The following is a 19,246-nucleotide window of genomic DNA, read 5'->3' as shown; positions in this document are numbered from 1 at the left end:
TATACAAGTACGACTTCAACACTACTGCAATCAAATAAAATATATAAATGGAATCTCTAAGCAAATAAAAAGACGAGGAAAAAATAGACACTTGAAATATTGATATGACAAGCCTAATGCAAGACTTGGTCCATGTATTTAACGTTCGACCTACTCAATATTCTAAACTTTTCCCATAGACATAATATGCTCAATGATTAGAACAAAGATTCTCTCTTGGCATGTCACCGCAGGCACTACATCTTCCCAGAAGATTCATGGCATCCATTTCATAATTGTGATACAAACCAATGTAAGATCGTTATCTCCTATTAGTTTAAATTAGCTACTAAATAATAGAGTAAAAAATGTATTTGCTGATAGTATAGAAGTTTTTATATTGTTATTAAATTGTCTATTATTCATTTTCAATCATTACTGATTCTTAAATAAATAAAAATAATTCAAATTAATAGTGAATGATAAATCAACTATGTATAAATCTATATACTACTAACACATATATTATACCATAAGCCAAGGGTTAGTCTCCAGGAACAAACATGGGGCTGAATTTATTAAAAACATTATAGACTGTATTTTATAGTATTTGAGAAAATTGAGTTATTACGATTCTCAAGTCCAAAAAATTTAATCATTTTATCTCTCTTGTGGTGATTATGAAATGAACCTAAAATAAAACTACGAAATATAATAAAATAACTATATAATCTATAAAAGTAAATATATTAATAAAACAAAACAAAACAAAAAAATAAAGGTATTTAATTAAAAAATGACCCCTTATTATCATGTACCATGAGCGGTTGCACCTATGGCACCTTCCCAGAACTGGATTAGGTCATAAATATATAATTTTGAAATAGGTATAATTTTTTCATTTCCATTTTTGTGAATTGTCTCACACATGCACATCAAATATTGGAAATGATAAGAGCTTACCAGGCTTATTTTAGAGAAACAAATGGGATGTTTGTTTATTTTAGATAGTGATTATTTATGTGGAATACATTTTTTTCTTCAGTAAATGCTATTTTTACATGGGCTCCATATTTCTATAAGTATTTAGGAAAGACTAAATTATTAATGTTAAAATGAAAGTTAGAATTATGTCTCTACTAATTTTAAAATATTTATATTGAATTAGAAATTGTAATAAAATATAACAACAAAACTTGTATTTACCCTAAGGCAATTTAGTGTGTGAAATTGGAATTATAGTTTCAACTTTAATTAAAGTTGTAATTCCGATTTTAATTTCGCCCAAATTGTAATCAATTCATAATGATAAGTTCTATATTTAATCTTTTTAAGAAGTAATGCCTATAATTATGAGTTAAATTACTTAAAATTGTCGAAGGTGATAATTGACGGTGGTGGAAGGGTATGATGAAAGTGGTCATAGTGATAGTGTTAAGGTGGATAAAACAATGATAATGTTATTGGGTGGCAACAAAGACAACAACAATATGATGATGGATTAATGGCAATAGCTACAATGTGATTGTGATTAAACAATGATGATTAGGACAATGACAAGAATGGTAGTAACAATGAGAGTGGTGATGATAATCATGGTGGTGTTAATAATATTGCTATATATGACAAGTTATATTGTATTATTTTTGTTATATGTGAATGGGTATCAAATACACCTCTAATTATAGAATTATAGTAAAATGGACTGAATCAGTGAAGTTAATTATGTTATAATTCCATTATTTTACTTCTTAAAATTGTGATTCTAAGTTCAAACATGGTAATTATTAATATTCCAAGAACTAACTACAAACAAGATAATTTTTATATAACATTTTTATTTTGACAACCAAATTCTGACAACTTTAATTTTCAGGTAAGTTTTTTATTAGAAATTATGAAATATAGGTTGGTAATATATAACTATCAATGTTGATCTTGAAGTGTCACTATCTTGGGCCTTAACAATGATACTCTTAGCTGTTACCAATGAAGAGAAGATCTGGTATCACACGTACTAGTTGATTTATAGAGTTTGGATTTAGAATTGTACTTGATATTGATGTCGGAGAAGAGACCCAAGTGAAGTGAAGCACTCTTCTTCTAAACTTCCTCCATGGGTGCAATATAAGATTAGACCACCAGTCATTTTCACATCTAGATATTGAAAGCATATTAAGTTAAGGTCTTAAGGACAAAAGTTACCTATCTAGATCATCTTCTTTCTATATATATATATATATTTATATATATATTGTTCTCATAGGTCGCTATATATATATAGTTGGCTGTCAAGGGTTTCTTGTAATAATGAATCAGTTTTATAAATGTCGTTACATTATCTATCATTCAGGTTTAATTATTAGTATTATTTAAAAGTAATGCAAATGCATAATATATGATATATTGATTTTGTATAAATATTTACATTAATAATATATAAATATTATATTTTTTTATCAAATATATCATTTAATTCAATTAGTTCTGGCCAATCGTGTGAGATTTCTTTTATCTATGTAGAAAAGGAACATTAGCTTGAGAGAAAAAAAGTAAAAATATTGTGTGACTGGTAATTAGTTCAATTGGTAAAATTTCAAAGCATGAGAAACCACTATCCAAACAATATAAATTAAACCAATAAGATGTAGTGATATAACCAAACTAGATCTTCGTGTATCCTTTTATGTTAAAGATTTAAAATTTAGATCGTTGAGAGCAACGATAACTATTTACACCAAAAAAAATTAGTTTCCTCCATAATAGAGTAGATGATATATTTGATTATACCAAAAAACTATACAAATTAATAAAAATCTTTTATATTCACTGTTACGTACTAATTCAATTGTTACCGATGAGAAACAAACCTATCATTAAAAAAAAATCAGCATTTATTTCGGTGTCAAATGTCAATACGTCCTGCCCTTTCTTAATTTCCCTGTTCTTCCATCTCTTCCCTCACCAAAATAAATAAATTACGAGTTTAAAATTTATGTACGTGTGTATAAAGATGTTAGTTGTCTTTCACCCGTTATGGTTTATACTATTTTATTTGAAAATTAATAGTACTTAATATATAAATAATTGATGATTTATTAACAGTATAAAAAATATTTATATTATCAATATATACATATTAAATCCATAAATTATTAGTGTACATGTTCAAAACTAAAACTTCATTATAAATCAAAAATATAAACAATGAGTTCCCAAATCATTTTAGCATTTGTATGATACTTGTCTTTCAACACATACCATTTATAAAAGAATAAAATATTTTTCATATTAGAAGATAATTTATCTCATATAGCTAGTAAAAATATGATATATATATTATTTTGTTTAATTTTAAAAATTTCTTTATAAAAAGTGATCAAATAAAATATATATCATAATTTTAGTGGTTGGAAAAGAAAATCTCCTTATATCAAAACATTTATATTATTAATTAAATTTCACAAAATAATACAAAAATATTACTTTCTAAGTTTTATATTTTTTCTTTTTAATGGTGGTACATTTTTAATTAAAAGTGACACAAAATAAGACATAGGGACATATGATATTCATTTATTATCTTTCATTTGATCCCTGCTGTCACTCACGTTCTCCCTTTTCATTAAGATTCACCTATATTAACTCTAGATCTTGAGTTGATTTTCTCTACCACATAGATATTCATATGATTAACTCGATCCCCACGTCTCTATCACAAAGAGAAGCATATTCTTCTCATCTTTGATTATCATATTCTTCTCATCTTTGATTATCATATTATCCCCCTTCATTTGTTTTTTGACAAGTGTAATATTTATGTATTAGTAATATAAAAATTTATATATAATGTACTATTTATCATTTAGTTGTATTACTTTTATTTAAAAGTCAATTGATATTAAAAATAAATGGTGAATAATGTAATGGCAATACAAAAATTTCTTACACTATAAGTGTATACATCTTTTCACATTAAGAATGTGCTTAACAATTCTAGTAAGTTAGTAGTTGAAATCTAAAAAAAGATAACATGATCTCGACAAATATCTTATATTCCTAACTCCTAAATGCTGTTGTACATGCATATATAAACATGTCAAAATTACTTCTCTAAATTAATATTATCCTATGATAAGAATATACAAGAAGATCCAAGTGACATACAGAGAGAGAAGATAGCTAATGGACACTATTTAAATTGTATGCACAAGTCTTAAGTACTCAATCATTTAATTAATTAAGTCAAATCGTACTTTAAGTACTGTACCGAAATCATACTTAAGAAATTAACATTTTGAAGTGACATTATGCAAATTATTCATTCAGTGATACTTTATTGCTTTGTATAGTTTAATATATCTGATATATATAATATCTTTGTAAAACAACAAATAAATGAATAATAATGTGAGAATTCCAAATGCATGGTGTTGAAAGATGCATGACGAGACATTTCTTATCTCAATTAGCAGTGTAATCTATATAGCTAATTGCATTTTGTTTTGCACTTTTGCTTAACCAAAAACAAAACTCTAATAAGTGAGTCAATCATTGCACAAAGTACTTCTATTATACACATATAACTACTATTAATGAAAATGACAACGATTACCATTAAAGTGTTAGTTTAGTGATGTAAGATCATGTTAGATCCCAAAAGGATAAAAAAGATCGTACTCAATTCTTAGGAGCAACACTTATTGAAGAGACAACCATACCTAAAAAATTAGTTTCTTACGTAAAAAATAAAAATACATATGGTAGTACCAAAAAAAAATGGCAACTATTTTGGAGCATATTCAAAACATGAAAGTAGTTAAGTTCTGTTATTTTTTTTATTGAGGATGTGGGGTCATAATATCTTTGAAAAGCTTCTATTTTATCCAAGCTGCTTGTAACCAAGAATCTTGATCGATCTTTTAGGGGACTTGATATCTTTGTCACTTGTCATGTCTTCAAAACTTAACCACACTTAGAAATGATCAAACACTATAAACCTATTCAGACCTTAATGATTAATAACCGATTAGGTTTGTGCATAGGAATTCTTGTAGCTTGTTCCAAAAGGGATTTGATTCGTCACACACTAACCACTTTTAATTTTATTAACAACCGTGAAACCACATCAAATATCCACACTAACAAAATATTATAAACTCTACCCCATAAACCGACACAAATATAAGAAAAGAAAATATTTATAAGTGAAGGGGAACTATAATGGCAATAACCTCACACCCCAACAACCATATATTTCCCGCGTGGACCTGGAAGGAGGAGGTACAGTTGTCACAAGTCAAATGAGATAAATTCATAAGAATAATGTTTATGGAAAAATGCACAAACATACTATAAACTTTATGTTTTGATTCTAAACTATTTTTCTAACTAATTATTTATTAAAGTTTAATGAGTGGGGATAGATCCACTTACATGAGTTAATTTTACCAATTGAAAAAGTTTAAGGAATAATTATAAAGAAAAAATTGTCTATAATAATTATTGTAAAAGTCATAAAGTTTGTATAGAATTTTTCTCCAATACAGGAATGTGAGGAAATGACCATACAAATAATTTGGACCCTAAAATAATGAAAATTTCTACACCCTTAATTTTTGTTTTAGTACTACAGGTTATAATTCGGTTCCATTATTAAACTCTTAGACCCATAAATTTTAGAGAGATTTTGTACTATTGGTTGGAAATAAAGAGAAAGATATAAAAGAAAGTTGTATATTTTAAATGAGTGTTGTATCTATGTACTAGCAAACAGTATAAAGATTTATATATATTGATAATGTAAAAGACTATACATATTTTTCTCATTTTAAATTAAGTTAATGATAAATGATAGAGTTTAGTGCAAAAAAAGTTATAGCGAAATATTAAATAAGGGGATGGATCTACTTAAGAGTAAGTTTTTTAAACTTATTCCATATCTTAGTCATCAATTTTAGAAAAATCTAATGGTTTGAATTAATGAGTAGATATAAACAATTAGATGTTAATAAAATTGATGACTAGGATTAGAAATAAATTTAAAAATCTTAGATTTCAAGTAAGTTAATTACCACACTTAAATCAATGCAAAATCTGACATGGTAAGGTACTGACTTATGAACACTTTTTTTCTTCATTTTTTAGTAGTGATCTTGCCAGCCAATTAAGTTGAATTCACCATTTTCATTTTTTCTGATTAGGCTCAAACACTATATATAGAAATGGTTCTAACAAACTTTTCATCCAACTTTCTCCTTCTTCTCTCTACACTTTCTCTCTTTCATCCTACCACACTATCTTCCTGCTTTCTAGCTTTACATAAATAAAGGCCAATTTCTTTGTTAATTTGCAAGAGGAGAAGCTAGATATGGGTCTTGAGATAGAACAACCATGTGTTCAGCTTTCAAAAATTGCACTTTCTGAAACTCATGGTGAAGATTCCCCTTATTTTGCTGGGTGGAAAGCCTATGATGAAAACCCCTATGATGAAATAACTAACCCTTTAGGAGTTATACAAATGGGTTTAGCAGAAAATCAAGTAAGCACTACATACATATATATAACATATATACATGCAATATTGTACATATATAATTAATCTATATAATGAATATATTCTTATTGTATCTTGCAGGTTTCATTTGATTTGTTGGAAAAGTACTTGGAAGAACACCCAGAGGCTGCAACATGGGGAAAAGGAGCTAGTGGTTTCAGAGAGAATGCTTTATTTCAAGACTATCATGGGCTTAAATCTTTCAGAACAGCAATGGCAAGCTTTATGGAACAAATAAGAGGAGGGAGAGCAAAATTTGATCCAGAAAGAGTAGTCCTCACTGCAGGTGCAACTGCAGCCAATGAACTCTTAACCTTCATCATTGCTAATCCTGGAGATTCTTTACTTGTTCCAACCCCTTACTATCCAGGGTAAGAACTAAGTACCTAACTATTAATCATCATTAAATTTTAATCATCATCATGATTTTTAATCATGGTTGTAGTTGCAAAACTGCTAAAATTGCAATTTTGAACCATATTTTGTCATTGTATGTGTAAACATTTCTCAACAAACATTTTTTTGTTAAAATAATGTGTTATTCTTTGTAAACACACATAGCTGCATGTTTAAACTAAGATTTTTTTTTAAGGAAAATATGAAATTTATTAAATATTAAGTACCAGATGAGGTACTTAAAATGATACTATATGCAAGAACAATTGAGTTAAACTAAGATTAATTTGTTTTTTTAACAGATTTGATAGAGATTTGAGGTGGAGAACTGGGGTAAACATAGTTCCAATCCACTGTGACAACTCAAACAACTTTCAAATCACTCCTCAAGCATTAGAGGCAGCATATAAAGAAGCAGAAGCTATGAACACTAAAGTAAGAGGGGTACTAATAACAAACCCTTCAAACCCTTTAGGTGCAACAATTCAAAGAAAAGTTCTGGAGAATATTCTTGACTTTGTGAATAGCAAGAACATCCACCTTGTCTCAGATGAAATCTACTCAGGCTCAGTCTTTTCCTCCTCAGAGTTTGTAAGTGTAGCAGAAATCCTAGAAGCTAGGGGATACAAAAATGCAGAAAGAGTTCACATTGTTTATAGTCTCTCCAAGGATCTAGGTCTTCCTGGTTTCAGGGTTGGCACCATTTATTCATACAATGATAATGTTGTGACCACTGCTAGAAGAATGTCAAGTTTCACCTTAATATCTTGTCAAACACAACACCTTTTGGCTTCTATGTTATCTGATAAGAAGTTCACTGAAAACTATATTAAGAGTAATAGAGAGAGGCTTAGGAAGAGATACCAAATGATAATTGAAGGTTTGAGAAGTGTTGGCATTGAATGCTTGAAAGGGAATGCAGGATTGTTTTGTTGGATGAATCTAAGTCCATTGCTTTTAGAGAATAATAAGGTAACAATGGAAGGTGAATTGGAACTTTGGAATGCTATTGTGCATGAAGTGAAACTGAATATATCTCCAGGGTCTTCTTGTCATTGTTCTGAACCTGGTTGGTTTAGGGTTTGCTTTGCAAATATGAATGAACACACTTTGGAAGTTGCATTGGAAAGAATATGTAAGTTCATGGAAAGAATAAGGACAGAAGGGTTATAGAGAAATTTAGTTTATGATCTCTATCTTCTTAATATGTTAATTTCCATTGTTGTTATTATTATTATTTCTTTTTTTACTTTTTTTTTCTTCAAATGGTTCTGACTATTTGATAAAATTCTTTAATATCTGGAAGCATACACTGCAATGTAGATCTGATTTATTCACCTGGAATGTGGTTTTGTTCTTGTTTGCTTGCTTTTACTTAAGCAAGTTGCTTAGAAACTGCTCTTTGTATGTTGTATCATTGTAATGAAATTACTTAACGATTAATGAAAAAGTATTGCCTCTGAATTATGTATGTTGTTTTTTAATTTCATAGATTGATTGAATTAATTTCTTTTTAAAGCTATAGTTTGTGATTCTGATTTCTAACTTTAGGTAAAGTTGGCATTGTCCCATTAATTCTTAGTATTGGAATATGAGATGAAGAATGAGTTTTAAGGACTTCTAATTTAATTCCTTAAAAAATAATTAAAAAATGGATGGTTAAAAAATATTATGTCACATATCAATATATCCATCTACTATTGAATTCTTGGATATGTTCAATTTGAACTATTCAGAAGAAAAAATAAATCATAGAGAAATAAATATCATACAATAATAAAGAAAAAAAATAAAATATTAAGATACATTTATTATTTTATTTATTATAAATTATATTTTTACCAATCAAAACATAAAAATAGATAAGTATTTGCTTCTCCATTAAAAAAATTTCAAAAATCTTTATATTTCAATTAAATCACATTATTTTAGATAGCTACCGAGTAAAAAGTTCATACACGTGTGTCTTATTATGCCCAACAGCTAGCAAGAGACCTACCCAATATGTCTTACCTATGGGAAGGTTGAAAACTTGAAATCATTTAAATATTATTGATGGTTTTGGTCAATAAATAATTTAATGAAATAAGAAGTAAAATTCACATAATACTTTGCTTTCCCAGTATCATGATTATTATATGGATAACCTTAATTGGTGAAGATATAATTAGTTTATAATTATACATATATAATACTTTGTTTTCCTAGTTCGGCAAGATGGGGCAAAATAAATAATGAATGGTTCACTGCATGATTGATGTACATTATGATCACACGACCAATTAATGGTTGTTATTGACTTCATAAGATTGATTATATTAATACTCACAACTCCAAACTTGACCAAACATTGATGACTAACTTATAATATAATAATATGGAATTTCACGCAACTTTGTTATTTCTTTCCTTCCTTATATTGATTCTAGTATTTGGAGGGGGAATATTAAAGTGTTTTCTTTTTGGGTTTTACTATCAAAGGTTTTTAATACACCCCGCATAGATCAAATATTTGATATTACAATTAAGAAACTCAATGAAAGGTTTTTAAGAAACATTATTGTCATATTTTTACCAATGATAGATTAATTAATGAAGTCATATTTTTATCAATGATATCCTCTTATCATTTTTTTGTTAATGAACTAATCTTTTTCAGGATATGTAGTTGTCACTTTCAATAATGTCGTTCTCAAGAATTAAACTTTAACTTTTTGATCATCTTGGAGTCTAACGGGACTTTACATCACTAAATTAATACATTTTCTTAATGAAACCAAGTTAAGCTAAGACACATCATTAGTACCACCACGTATGGTTTTGTTGAAAATAGGATTATAAAATAGAGTCGGCATTTGTAGATAGTTATTTAATTTGCTCATTGCTACTAGTACTTTTTTGGGTACATGCTCATTGTTGCCAACTGTAGAAGTTCTGGCACCTTTTATTGTTGAGGACTTGAGGTATATATCCACTATAGAGGTTTCTGGAATTCCTTTTTGTAATAACTTTGAGAATGATTTGACTTTGATAATGTTATTCAATGAAATATAGTAAGAAATATTCCATAAAGACTAACATCTTAGTCTGAAATCCCATTGATTTATGCGTCCCAAATTAATCGGCCAACATCATTAAAATATTGTTTAATAATTAATCATCACATGTTTTTTGATAAGCAAATATATTAGAATCAGGCACAAGGAGCCAACCCAATTACAACTTACAAAGAAGATCAATACAAGAGTAAGAATCAATACACCATTAGGCAAAAGTGTACACTTTAGATCGTATATTTTTAGAAATCCACAACCAATATCTAATTTGAATCGAATCCATAATCTGTGTAAAACTAACTTTGTCCCCCCTAAAAATAATATCATTTCTTAACTTCCAAATCGACCAAATAACAACAAAATACAAGAGTAAGGATCAATACACCATTGGGCAAAAGTGTACAACTTAGCTTCTATATTTTTAGAAATCCACAACCTAGATCTAATTTGAATCGAATCCTTAATCTGGGTAAAACTAACTTTGTCCCCCCTAAAAATAATATCATTTCTTAACTTCCAAATCGACCAAATAACAACAAACCATAACATCCTCCACATCGATTTCCCTTTACTACTCTTACAAAGGGAATCATGCGTCTTTAGCGATTCCACAATCGAATCCGACAAAGTAATATTAATTTGAAGCCAAGAATAGAACCATTTCCACACAGTAGAGACAAAAGGGCAAGAAAGGAAAAGATGCTCTAAATGTTCATCATGCAACAAACACAGATCGCACTTCAAATCATTCACCCCCACAATATTTCTCTTATGAAGCTCCACTTTTGTTGCTATCCTACCTCTGATAACTTTCCACATTAAACAACACACTTTTGAAGGCGTACAATTTATCCAACATAAGTTAAGAACATTACTTGGCTCCATCATACTAGCATTCAAATGAGCCAAGTAAGCTGAGTTCACCATGTAGCATCCCGACTTATCAAGGTTCCATATCCATCTATCACCAACATCACGTTTGCAAGCATGGTTCTGGATTAGACTATAAAGGCTTCTTGCTACATCTTCCTCCCACACAAATAAGTTTCTCCTCCAATGAATATTCCAAGTCCACTCACCATTGGTCCAAACCCCTCACTCAACTACCAAAGCGTCCTTATCTAAAGCAAGCAGGAAAAGTCTCGGAAAGAGAGTTCGATTCCCAAACAAAATATCCTTCCAAAAGCAAGTATGAAATCTATCGCCAATTTCCTTCCAAAGGTTGGCTTCCATCCAATCAGATCCATCATCGTTAGTACCAATTTTAACCAAATCTCTCCACCACCTTGAAGTTGACGGACTAGAGTTAAAGACCCCATTAGTGCCATACTTAGAATCGGTCACTTTAACCCATAGAGCATCAGAGTCCACCAGTTTTCTCCATTTCCATTTCCCAACAGAGCATCATTGAACCGAGAAAGATCCTTAATACCCAAACCCCCAAACTTTTTAGGCTTACACACATCCGACCAAGCAACCCAAGGAATACCTCTAACTCCTGTTTTATTACTCCAAAGAAAGTTTCTCTGAAGAGAGGTCAACTTCGATATAACCTTCTTTGGAGTCTTAAAAAGCGATAACATATAAATAGGCATATTCGTGAGAACTGAATTAATAAGAATCACTCTACCACCAAACGAAATATGCTTACACACAGTTCACGTGTTTCTGCTGCATAAAAAGAAGAAAAAAAGATTTTTCAATTTAAAAAATGAAGTCTTAGTTCGAATTGTTAAACTTCTGCCGAATATGAATTATTTATTGTAGGTATAATAATTAAAAAACATACACTTTAATTTTAATGCATCAATAATGTAAAAAAAGCATTTACATCCTTATCCAAACATGAATCGATAAAATCATTAAAAATTGACTTTAATACTAACTTGGTAAGAATGCATTCATAAGCAATATATAATTGGTTGTGATAATGTCAAATTCTTCATATAGATAGTATATTAAAATAAACTTAAAATATCTTCAGTCATCCTTGATTGTGGTAAAATAGTTAGAATTTTTACCTATCTAGTAATTTGTTTGCACCAACTTATATTTGAATTTGTTGGACCAAAACTTTAAGGCATTAGTTCTATGAGTATTTCTTTTTTATAAACTCTCTCATTCCTCCCCGCATATCCAATGTGGGACTTCACACTTGAATAAACCCAACATAGTCTAATCAATTTCTTATAATCCTAAACTTTTACATTTATAACCTTTATATGAACTGGTTTTTTATGGGAGGGGCTAAAATAAGTTTTCTAAATTTATCACACATTATAATAACATAACAATGTACAAATCAATATCATTTGATCAAATGTGAAATGGGGTGAGTTGATTGTAGGTCCAAAATGTGAAATTCAATGAAAACAACTACTCATAGTAATATACAGCTCCACCGCACTGGCAATTAGCATTGCTGCTTTCATTGAATTTTACATTTTGCACCTACAATCAACTCACCCCATTTCACATTTGATCTGATCATACATTGTTATGTCATTATAATGTGTGCTAAATTTAGAAAACTTATAAGTGTAATATCTATATATTATTAGTATAAAGATTTATACATAATTAATATATTATTCATCATTAATTTGTATAATTTTTAAGAGGATAAAAACTTGTATGAAGACGTAATCAACACATCATATTTGGAAATACATACATTTATGTTTGTTGGTGCTAACATTTAGCAATAAATTTTAATTAGAATTCAAATTTTAATGTATTTTCAAGATATGATTGGTTGTATATACATAGATATGTCTTCACATAAATCTTTCTATTTGAATAGACAATGATAATTAAAATGAACATTATATAATACAATAACAATATATAAAACTCATATAAGTGCATAAATTTTTTTCTATAATTAATTTGTGGTCAGCTCACATCAGATAATTATACTAGGATGCACATTTGTTGTTCCACAAATTGTACTGATATATGTACTACCAAATGCAATCGGTCATACAAATAATTAATTTTTAATTTTTAACTCCAAAATATTTTTTGGACCAACGTCCAACTTATGTCTCTTTAATGTGCTCCCATTACACTATTCTTCGATTCTCCTTAGCTTACGTCTGTTTAATTTGTTGTCCCAAAAGGCAAAACTTGTTTATATGATCAACACAAATAAAATGCTGGCATTGTGCATGTCAAAAGAACACTGATGTTGCGAAATGGAGATGTTTAATTTGTTTACCATCGGATTCTTTCTTTATTTTTATTTGGTTAAATCAACCCAGGAATGGTTCATGTGAAATGAATGAAAATGATGATAAAACCCAACATATTATAACAGGAAAAAATAGAACTATGTACAAGAATCTGTAAAAAAAAAGGATGTTTCATTTTACAATTTACACAAGTAATTCATTTGGACAATAAAACTGTTTTTTAACACTTGGGTATGATTTAAGATAATGCCAGTTAGCATATGAGTGTATTGTGGCTTTTCAACCTTGATTAAATTGGGTTTAGTTAGTCTATGAAGTAAATGAACACATTTTGCTAGAGTCGTGTCCGTGTTTGATATTGACATTTTAAACACTTCTTCTCATGTCTAATTTAAAGTAGCTTTAGCAACCAACGAACATTGATTTAAGTGATATATATTTGATTTTCCTTAAGTAATATATCAAGTTCGAGTCTTATAAATAAGAGATATCAACTGAGAAAGTTTAATTTACATACTTGTTGATGTTCTCAGCTCAGACAAGATTTCCTCGAAGATAGATATGAGAAACCAAAAATAATTTAATGTAACTTTGTCAATTTCTAATTTCAGCTAATACCTTCAGTAGATTTGGACATTTCTAAGACATTTGTCTATATTTATTGAGAAAATTATATACGTTATCCACGATTTATATTTAATTATTATTGATATTTTTTTTAAATAATTCAGATGAATGGTGAATTATGTTGTGATTGTGTATAAATAAATCTTTATTTTGATAGTTCGTAAATATTGTACTCTTATTTATTACAAATAAATGGTGGATAATGTAGTATATATGTATAAATTTATAGTGATAGTGCATAAATATTACATTATTAGATAAAAGAAAGAGTGTAATATCTATACAATGATAATGTAAAGATTTATATACAATCATTTGTAATAATTTATTTAAAATTAATGATTATTAAAAAAATAAATGATACATACTACATGTAAATGTAAAAACTCTTACAGACAGTGTATACATATTTTTTCTTCCTAAACTTAAAGTAAGATGTTGGATATAATATAAGATGCCATTAGATCACATGGGTACTGTATTGGGCTTAATTAAAACATAATCCAGCCCAAACCACTCAATCGAGAGAATATTAAAAATAATTTTATTAAAAAAATAGAAAAGAAAGCAGAACGCAGGGTTGAGACTTAACACTCAACAATTAACACATAACTTGTGCACTATCATCTTTTGTAGCTAACGTTGTTAGTGGTTGCAGCGTCGCAAATCAGCGGCGGCGGCGGAACTCAATCTCAATTCTCCGATTACTACGGTCGATCTTTTCAGTCGAAGAAAGGTAATAAATAATTTCAGTTATTTGTTCTTTCATTCATGACCATTCCAATTTCTAATTCGCAAATTATTTGTTGTTATGCTATTGATATTTCTAAGTCAGATCTTATATCTCTTATCTCTGATCTACTTCTCTTATTCTCTGCTCTTTTTCATTTCGCACTCGAAACTGAATTACGCGTTTTTTTTCACTATTATGACATGAAAAGGTTGAAATTTTAGGGTTTTGAAATTTTAGATTGGTGAAACACTCTTTTGGGAATATTTATAGATAGATTGGTTTGCTCAAAAGGGATTTATTGAACAACTAAAACCTTTATCTTGTTTTTTTTTTTTTGAAAAATTATTTCAAATTGAAATTCTTTGCATTTCATGTCTATTTATATTTCCCTATTAAATTTTGTTAAGGTTAGTGATAAAAGATCAATACAAATTGAAATGCATCTCATCCATGCTAATAATCCATGTCAAATGCCATATGAAATGGAAATTTTGGAGGCACAAACTCAGCTCTTGTAATAAATGTGGCAGTTTGAGCCCTTTGATATGTCGATTTTTGATCTCATGGGAAGAGATTTTTGTCATCTAATTTCACTGATATTGGATGATTAATCAGGACAGAATTAGGCACATTTACTTGTTGCCTTCAAAAAGCAGAGTTCTCCTGTTGGGAATTTGGGGCTCCGATACCATGTTGAGAATACCCGATACCCCAAATGAAGGTTAGTCCAGTTTCTAGAGGTAGATAGAGGCCATGAAAAACCATTGGCTAAACAAGTAAGAAGGATTTCGAGATCAATGACATGATTTATGGTAGAACATTATGACGCTGTTTGGTCCATGTAGCTGACCTCACTTGGTAGGACTAAGGCTTGGTTGTTGTTGTATACCATGTTGAGAATCTAGATGAAAAGAAAATGTGAAAACGAAGAAGAAAACAAAGAGGAGTCTCAGTTTGGCTTCACTGTGGATGTATTTGTACAATCCATCTTAGCTACATGTAATTGTCACAGCTGTCATAACAGAATGATAACTGACTTAACCGAATTCTAACTAACTGAGATCTTACACCCTTTGCCTGCACTGCAATTATAACTCACTTGAAGAATAAGCCTTTGTGTGATCAAGTTTCTTTATTTCCTGATTATTATCAGTGAGTACTGGCCTACTTGGGTATAGAGTATTTCAAATGAATGTTAATTTTTGTGGAATATGAATGTTATATATTGTTCTCCTCATGGTTCATTCTACATTGGCCTTTTTGTCTTTTGGTCCAGGGTTTTGTTCTGCTTAACTTGCAAACTTGATTTGATGGCTTCGAGTTTAAAGACTTTGCAGTCCAAAGCATGTCAAGCATCCCAATTTGTAGCCAAGCATGGAACTGCTTACTACAAGCAATTGTTGGAGCAGAACAAGCAATACATTCAGGATCCTGCTACGGTAGAGAAATGCAATTTGCTGTCGAAGCAACTTCTTTACACCCGCCTTGCTAGGTTATATTTTCTCCAACCTTGTTAGTCTTCGTAAATAATTTTGATTGCTGGATTCACTGCATTGTCTGTATAGAATTCTTAGTTTAATATGATTTTTTGCCATTATTTATTGATCTCAAATAATGTTGTACGGCTTTCTGTATTACACTTTGGATGTTGCTTGGCATGTCTAAGGGCTTCTTCCTTTCCTCTTGTTGACGAAGGGATGAAGCTCTGGAAGGTGAGGTTGCAAGTTTTGAATGTACTGTTCGCTCATTTTGTGCCAGTGTTCACTCATGTTGGCATTGGCTGACACTTGGAAAGAAAAACAAAGTAGACAGTCGTAGTCTTGCTATGATGCATGTTAACTTTATATTATATTAGTATTAGTCCTAGTTTTTTATAGTTATTTTAAAAAAATATGGTCCAGGGTCAGTGGATAATCATTAATCCTTCCTTAGCATTTAAACCAGTAGCTTAGTATTGAAACATGACACTGCAACAACTTCTGCCATAGGTGGGTATGCTGATTGACACATGATGCTTCATGTCAGCATTTCGTTGGTACTAAATTATGTCTGATATGTCAATGCTTGTGTGTTTCATTTTTGAACATGATCTTCATATCAGGCTTGAAATTCGAATTTTGTTAACATGTCTTCTTCCGATTGTTAGAGAATTAGCACAGTAACGATGTAATGAATTATGCAAACCTGCTAATGTCAAAGGCACATACCAATAATAGGCTTGTTTTTATTTTTGCAACAAAACTACCATGTTCCATACCAATTATGTTTCGATGTTGTGCAGTATTCCTGCCCGTAAAGAGGCCTTTTCGAAGGAAGTTGATTATGTGAAGCAATTATGGAAGAACAAGCAAGACTTGAAGGTTGAAGATGCAGGTATTGCTGCTTTGTTTGGTCTGGAGTGCTTTGCATGGTTTTGTGCTGGTGAGATTGTTGGAAGGGGATTTACTTTTACTGGTTACTATGTCTGAGAATAATCACTTAAAGGTGTAGTCTATATGCTCCTGAGCCAGCCGCTCTGGTAGTTTATACATTATGGGTCATTCTGCAAGTCAATTTGTGTTATTCTAAATTTTCCCCCTTACTTGAGAAAAGCTGAGAAACTAGTGGTTAACTTTGATAAGCCTCAATAACCCCTCACATTTGAAGCGGGATAGACCTTTCGTTATTCTTTTTTTGATGTTGGAAGCTAAGTGATACACTGATACACAAGATTTCGAGAATGACGGTACTGGTGCATTTTTTATAAAAAAAAATCAGATGATAAATTGTTGAATTTGCATATGGTTTTTTTTGGGTCTGATATGGAATTTGGGTCTTTTCTTTTTCCCTGGATGTGTAATTTAGTTTCATTTTTCGTATGAACCAATCTAGTTCTATCAAAGTAGTAAAAAATTTAGCAAACAAGTTTTTTCTTTCTTGTTTGAAAAGTCAATCTTTATAGCAGACTTTCATCTTTAATTATTATCTATTCTTTCAGAAATTGAATTTCACAACCTTATTTTTTGCCTCAAGATTTAAAATTGCATTATGAAACTCAATTAATCACATTCACATCTATTGCCAGATATCCTACATCTTTCTATTTGAGTATCAAGAGAGAACACTGTTCTCAATGTCACAATCTTCTATTATTGTATTTTTATCCAAAGGCTCCTCTTCTATCTAACAGCCAATAAAGTTGCTAGTGCAGCTGGAGTTTTCTCTGCAGCATCATTGTGCAAGTGCTCATTACCATCATAGTACACTTCATACTAGTTCCGTTCCACTTTTCCACCAACTATAAGGCAGAGATAACATATATTCCTAGAAGAATGTAATGAATTTGAGCAAAAATTAATAACCTGACCAGGCTGAATATACTCTTGTTCCATTAGAGACAAAAAGTGTTAGGATGAACATTGAACAATACATTTTTTTTATGATCCTCCTCCAACAAATCTTCAAGCTTTTAAAAAGAAAATCAACATTTCAGAGGATGTATTCCTCTCTAAATCATCAACATAACAAATGATTTTTTATAACTACTTCAGTTAACATTATTTTTTTTATAAAAAAGGTTCAATTAACTTGTTAAGACCTTTTGGGCACCTCATATCTTTAGTGATTGGCTCATGGAAAACTATAATGTAAGGCATGGTCTTTTATTTTTGGCTGGTATTTGGTGGGTGTGGAGGTGGAGAAATAATTCCATCCTAGGCGATTCCTCTTGGACTATAAATTTTGTGGCTCGCTTTACGCACCAAGATCTGTGGGAGTGGCGTAACTACGGGTGTTCCATGTCATTGGAGGGGACTCTCCCATTGACCCGTTGGAGTCACTCGATTTTGGATCATTTCTAGTTGAATGTTGATGGTAGCTGCATCAAAAACTCGTGTATTATGGGGGTGTCCTCCGTGACAATTTAGGAAATTGGTTGTCTGATTTTTCTGCAAACTTTGGTGTTGGGTCACATATTTTAGCGGAGCTTTTGGCCATGGAGAAGAGGTTGTCTTTGGAGAGTGACTGTCTCGAAGATGTTCAAATTATTTCCGAGCGAATTCAGATTAGGGTTGCTCACATTTTAGCTTTGGTCAACAGTGTTAGGTCCTGGTTGGCTCACCCTTGGGTCGTCACAATATCATTTGTTTGTAGAGAAGCTAATATGGTGGCCGACTTCCTGGCGATGCAAAGCTCTCACTCATTAGTTGAGTTGAAGTTCTGGGTCTTTCCCCCAACTGATTGTCAACCTTTATTGCTTCTTGATATCAATTTATATGCTTAGTTTTGTTTCTTATATTCCAATGTACCAAAAAAAATTTAACTTGTTAAGATGATGATATATGATTACTACAATCAATCAATTCAAACCAATCAATAAAATATAGAATTTAATTTTAATTTGATGGAAGTAAATTCTTTTTTAATTTATTAACCTTTATCATATTTTTTTGGTATAAATAAGGGTATCTTTTGGCGTATAGTGAAGAAATTAATATACTTTGGAGTGTGTGATTGCACCTCCAACAAGTATGCTCTCAAGAAACGAACCTTTAACCTTTTGATCGACCTAGTTATTCAGTGAGACCTTACACCACTAGAGCAACCTCTTCTTCATTAACTTAGATCACATACTATGGGTGTTGTGAGAATCATATATGTTTAACAATAAAATAAGAATATAATATTTATGCACTGCCAACGAAATAATTTATACACAATTATATAT

At 30.3% G+C, this 19,246-nt stretch overlaps 4 protein-coding genes and 1 long non-coding RNA gene across 5 annotated transcripts; 3 read left to right on the top strand and 2 right to left on the bottom strand.

Annotated features, from left to right (window-relative positions):
- Window positions 6,243–8,128, top strand: LOC109349978 (1-aminocyclopropane-1-carboxylate synthase 7-like). The gene is made up of 3 exons (XM_019591067.1): window positions 6,243–6,520; window positions 6,617–6,906; window positions 7,234–8,128. Exons 1-3 carry the CDS (start codon window positions 6,350–6,352, stop codon window positions 8,102–8,104), a joined length of 1,332 nt encoding a protein of 443 aa, XP_019446612.1. The 5' UTR covers window positions 6,243–6,349; the 3' UTR covers window positions 8,105–8,128.
- Window positions 11,083–11,582, bottom strand: LOC109350456 (uncharacterized mitochondrial protein AtMg00310-like). The gene is made up of 2 exons (XM_019591692.1): window positions 11,359–11,582; window positions 11,083–11,272 (listed from the first exon to the last, which is right to left on the bottom strand). The coding sequence occupies exons 1-2, from the start codon at window positions 11,580–11,582 to the stop codon at window positions 11,083–11,085; spliced, it is 414 nt and encodes a 137-aa protein (XP_019447237.1).
- LOC109349856 lies at window positions 14,360–17,365 on the top strand. Its single transcript, XM_019590880.1, has 3 exons — window positions 14,360–14,544; window positions 15,818–16,033; window positions 16,823–17,365. Exons 2-3 carry the CDS (start codon window positions 15,852–15,854, stop codon window positions 17,007–17,009), a joined length of 369 nt encoding a protein of 122 aa, XP_019446425.1. The 5' UTR covers window positions 14,360–14,544; window positions 15,818–15,851; the 3' UTR covers window positions 17,010–17,365.
- LOC109349857 lies at window positions 15,100–15,828 on the bottom strand. Its single transcript, XR_002108046.1, has 2 exons — window positions 15,641–15,828; window positions 15,100–15,176 (listed from the first exon to the last, which is right to left on the bottom strand). It is a non-coding gene; the product is annotated as an uncharacterized LOC109349857 (long non-coding RNA).
- On the top strand, window positions 17,261–18,802 carry LOC109350455. Its single transcript, XM_019591691.1, has 2 exons — window positions 17,261–17,266; window positions 18,398–18,802. The coding sequence occupies exons 1-2, from the start codon at window positions 17,261–17,263 to the stop codon at window positions 18,800–18,802; spliced, it is 411 nt and encodes a 136-aa protein (XP_019447236.1).

The sequence above is a fragment of the Lupinus angustifolius genome, chromosome LG06 (assembly GCF_001865875.1).
Source record: "Lupinus angustifolius cultivar Tanjil chromosome LG06, LupAngTanjil_v1.0, whole genome shotgun sequence".
Taxonomy (NCBI): domain Eukaryota; kingdom Viridiplantae; phylum Streptophyta; class Magnoliopsida; order Fabales; family Fabaceae; genus Lupinus; species Lupinus angustifolius.
Note: the sequence above shows the minus strand (reverse complement) of the source record. Positions and strands in the feature narration are given on the sequence as shown.

Coding starts and splice junctions, on each gene's coding strand:
- LOC109349978 (XM_019591067.1), top strand. CDS start 6,350: ATGGGTCTTGAGATAGAACAACCATGTGTTCAGCTTTCAAAAATTGCA. Junction 6,521..6,616: donor TGGGTTTAGCAGAAAATCAA/GTAAGCACTACA, acceptor TGTATCTTGCAG/GTTTCATTTGATTTGTTGGA. Junction 6,907..7,233: donor CCAACCCCTTACTATCCAGG/GTAAGAACTAAG, acceptor TTTTTTTAACAG/ATTTGATAGAGATTTGAGGT.
- LOC109350456 (XM_019591692.1), bottom strand. CDS start 11,582: ATGCCTATTTATATGTTATCGCTTTTTAAGACTCCAAAGAAGGTTATA. Junction 11,273..11,358: donor AATGGAAATGGAGAAAACTG/GTGGACTCTGAT, acceptor GTCAACTTCAAG/GTGGTGGAGAGATTTGGTTA.
- LOC109349856 (XM_019590880.1), top strand. CDS start 15,852: ATGGCTTCGAGTTTAAAGACTTTGCAGTCCAAAGCATGTCAAGCATCC. Junction 16,034..16,822: donor CTTTACACCCGCCTTGCTAG/GTTATATTTTCT, acceptor GATGTTGTGCAG/TATTCCTGCCCGTAAAGAGG.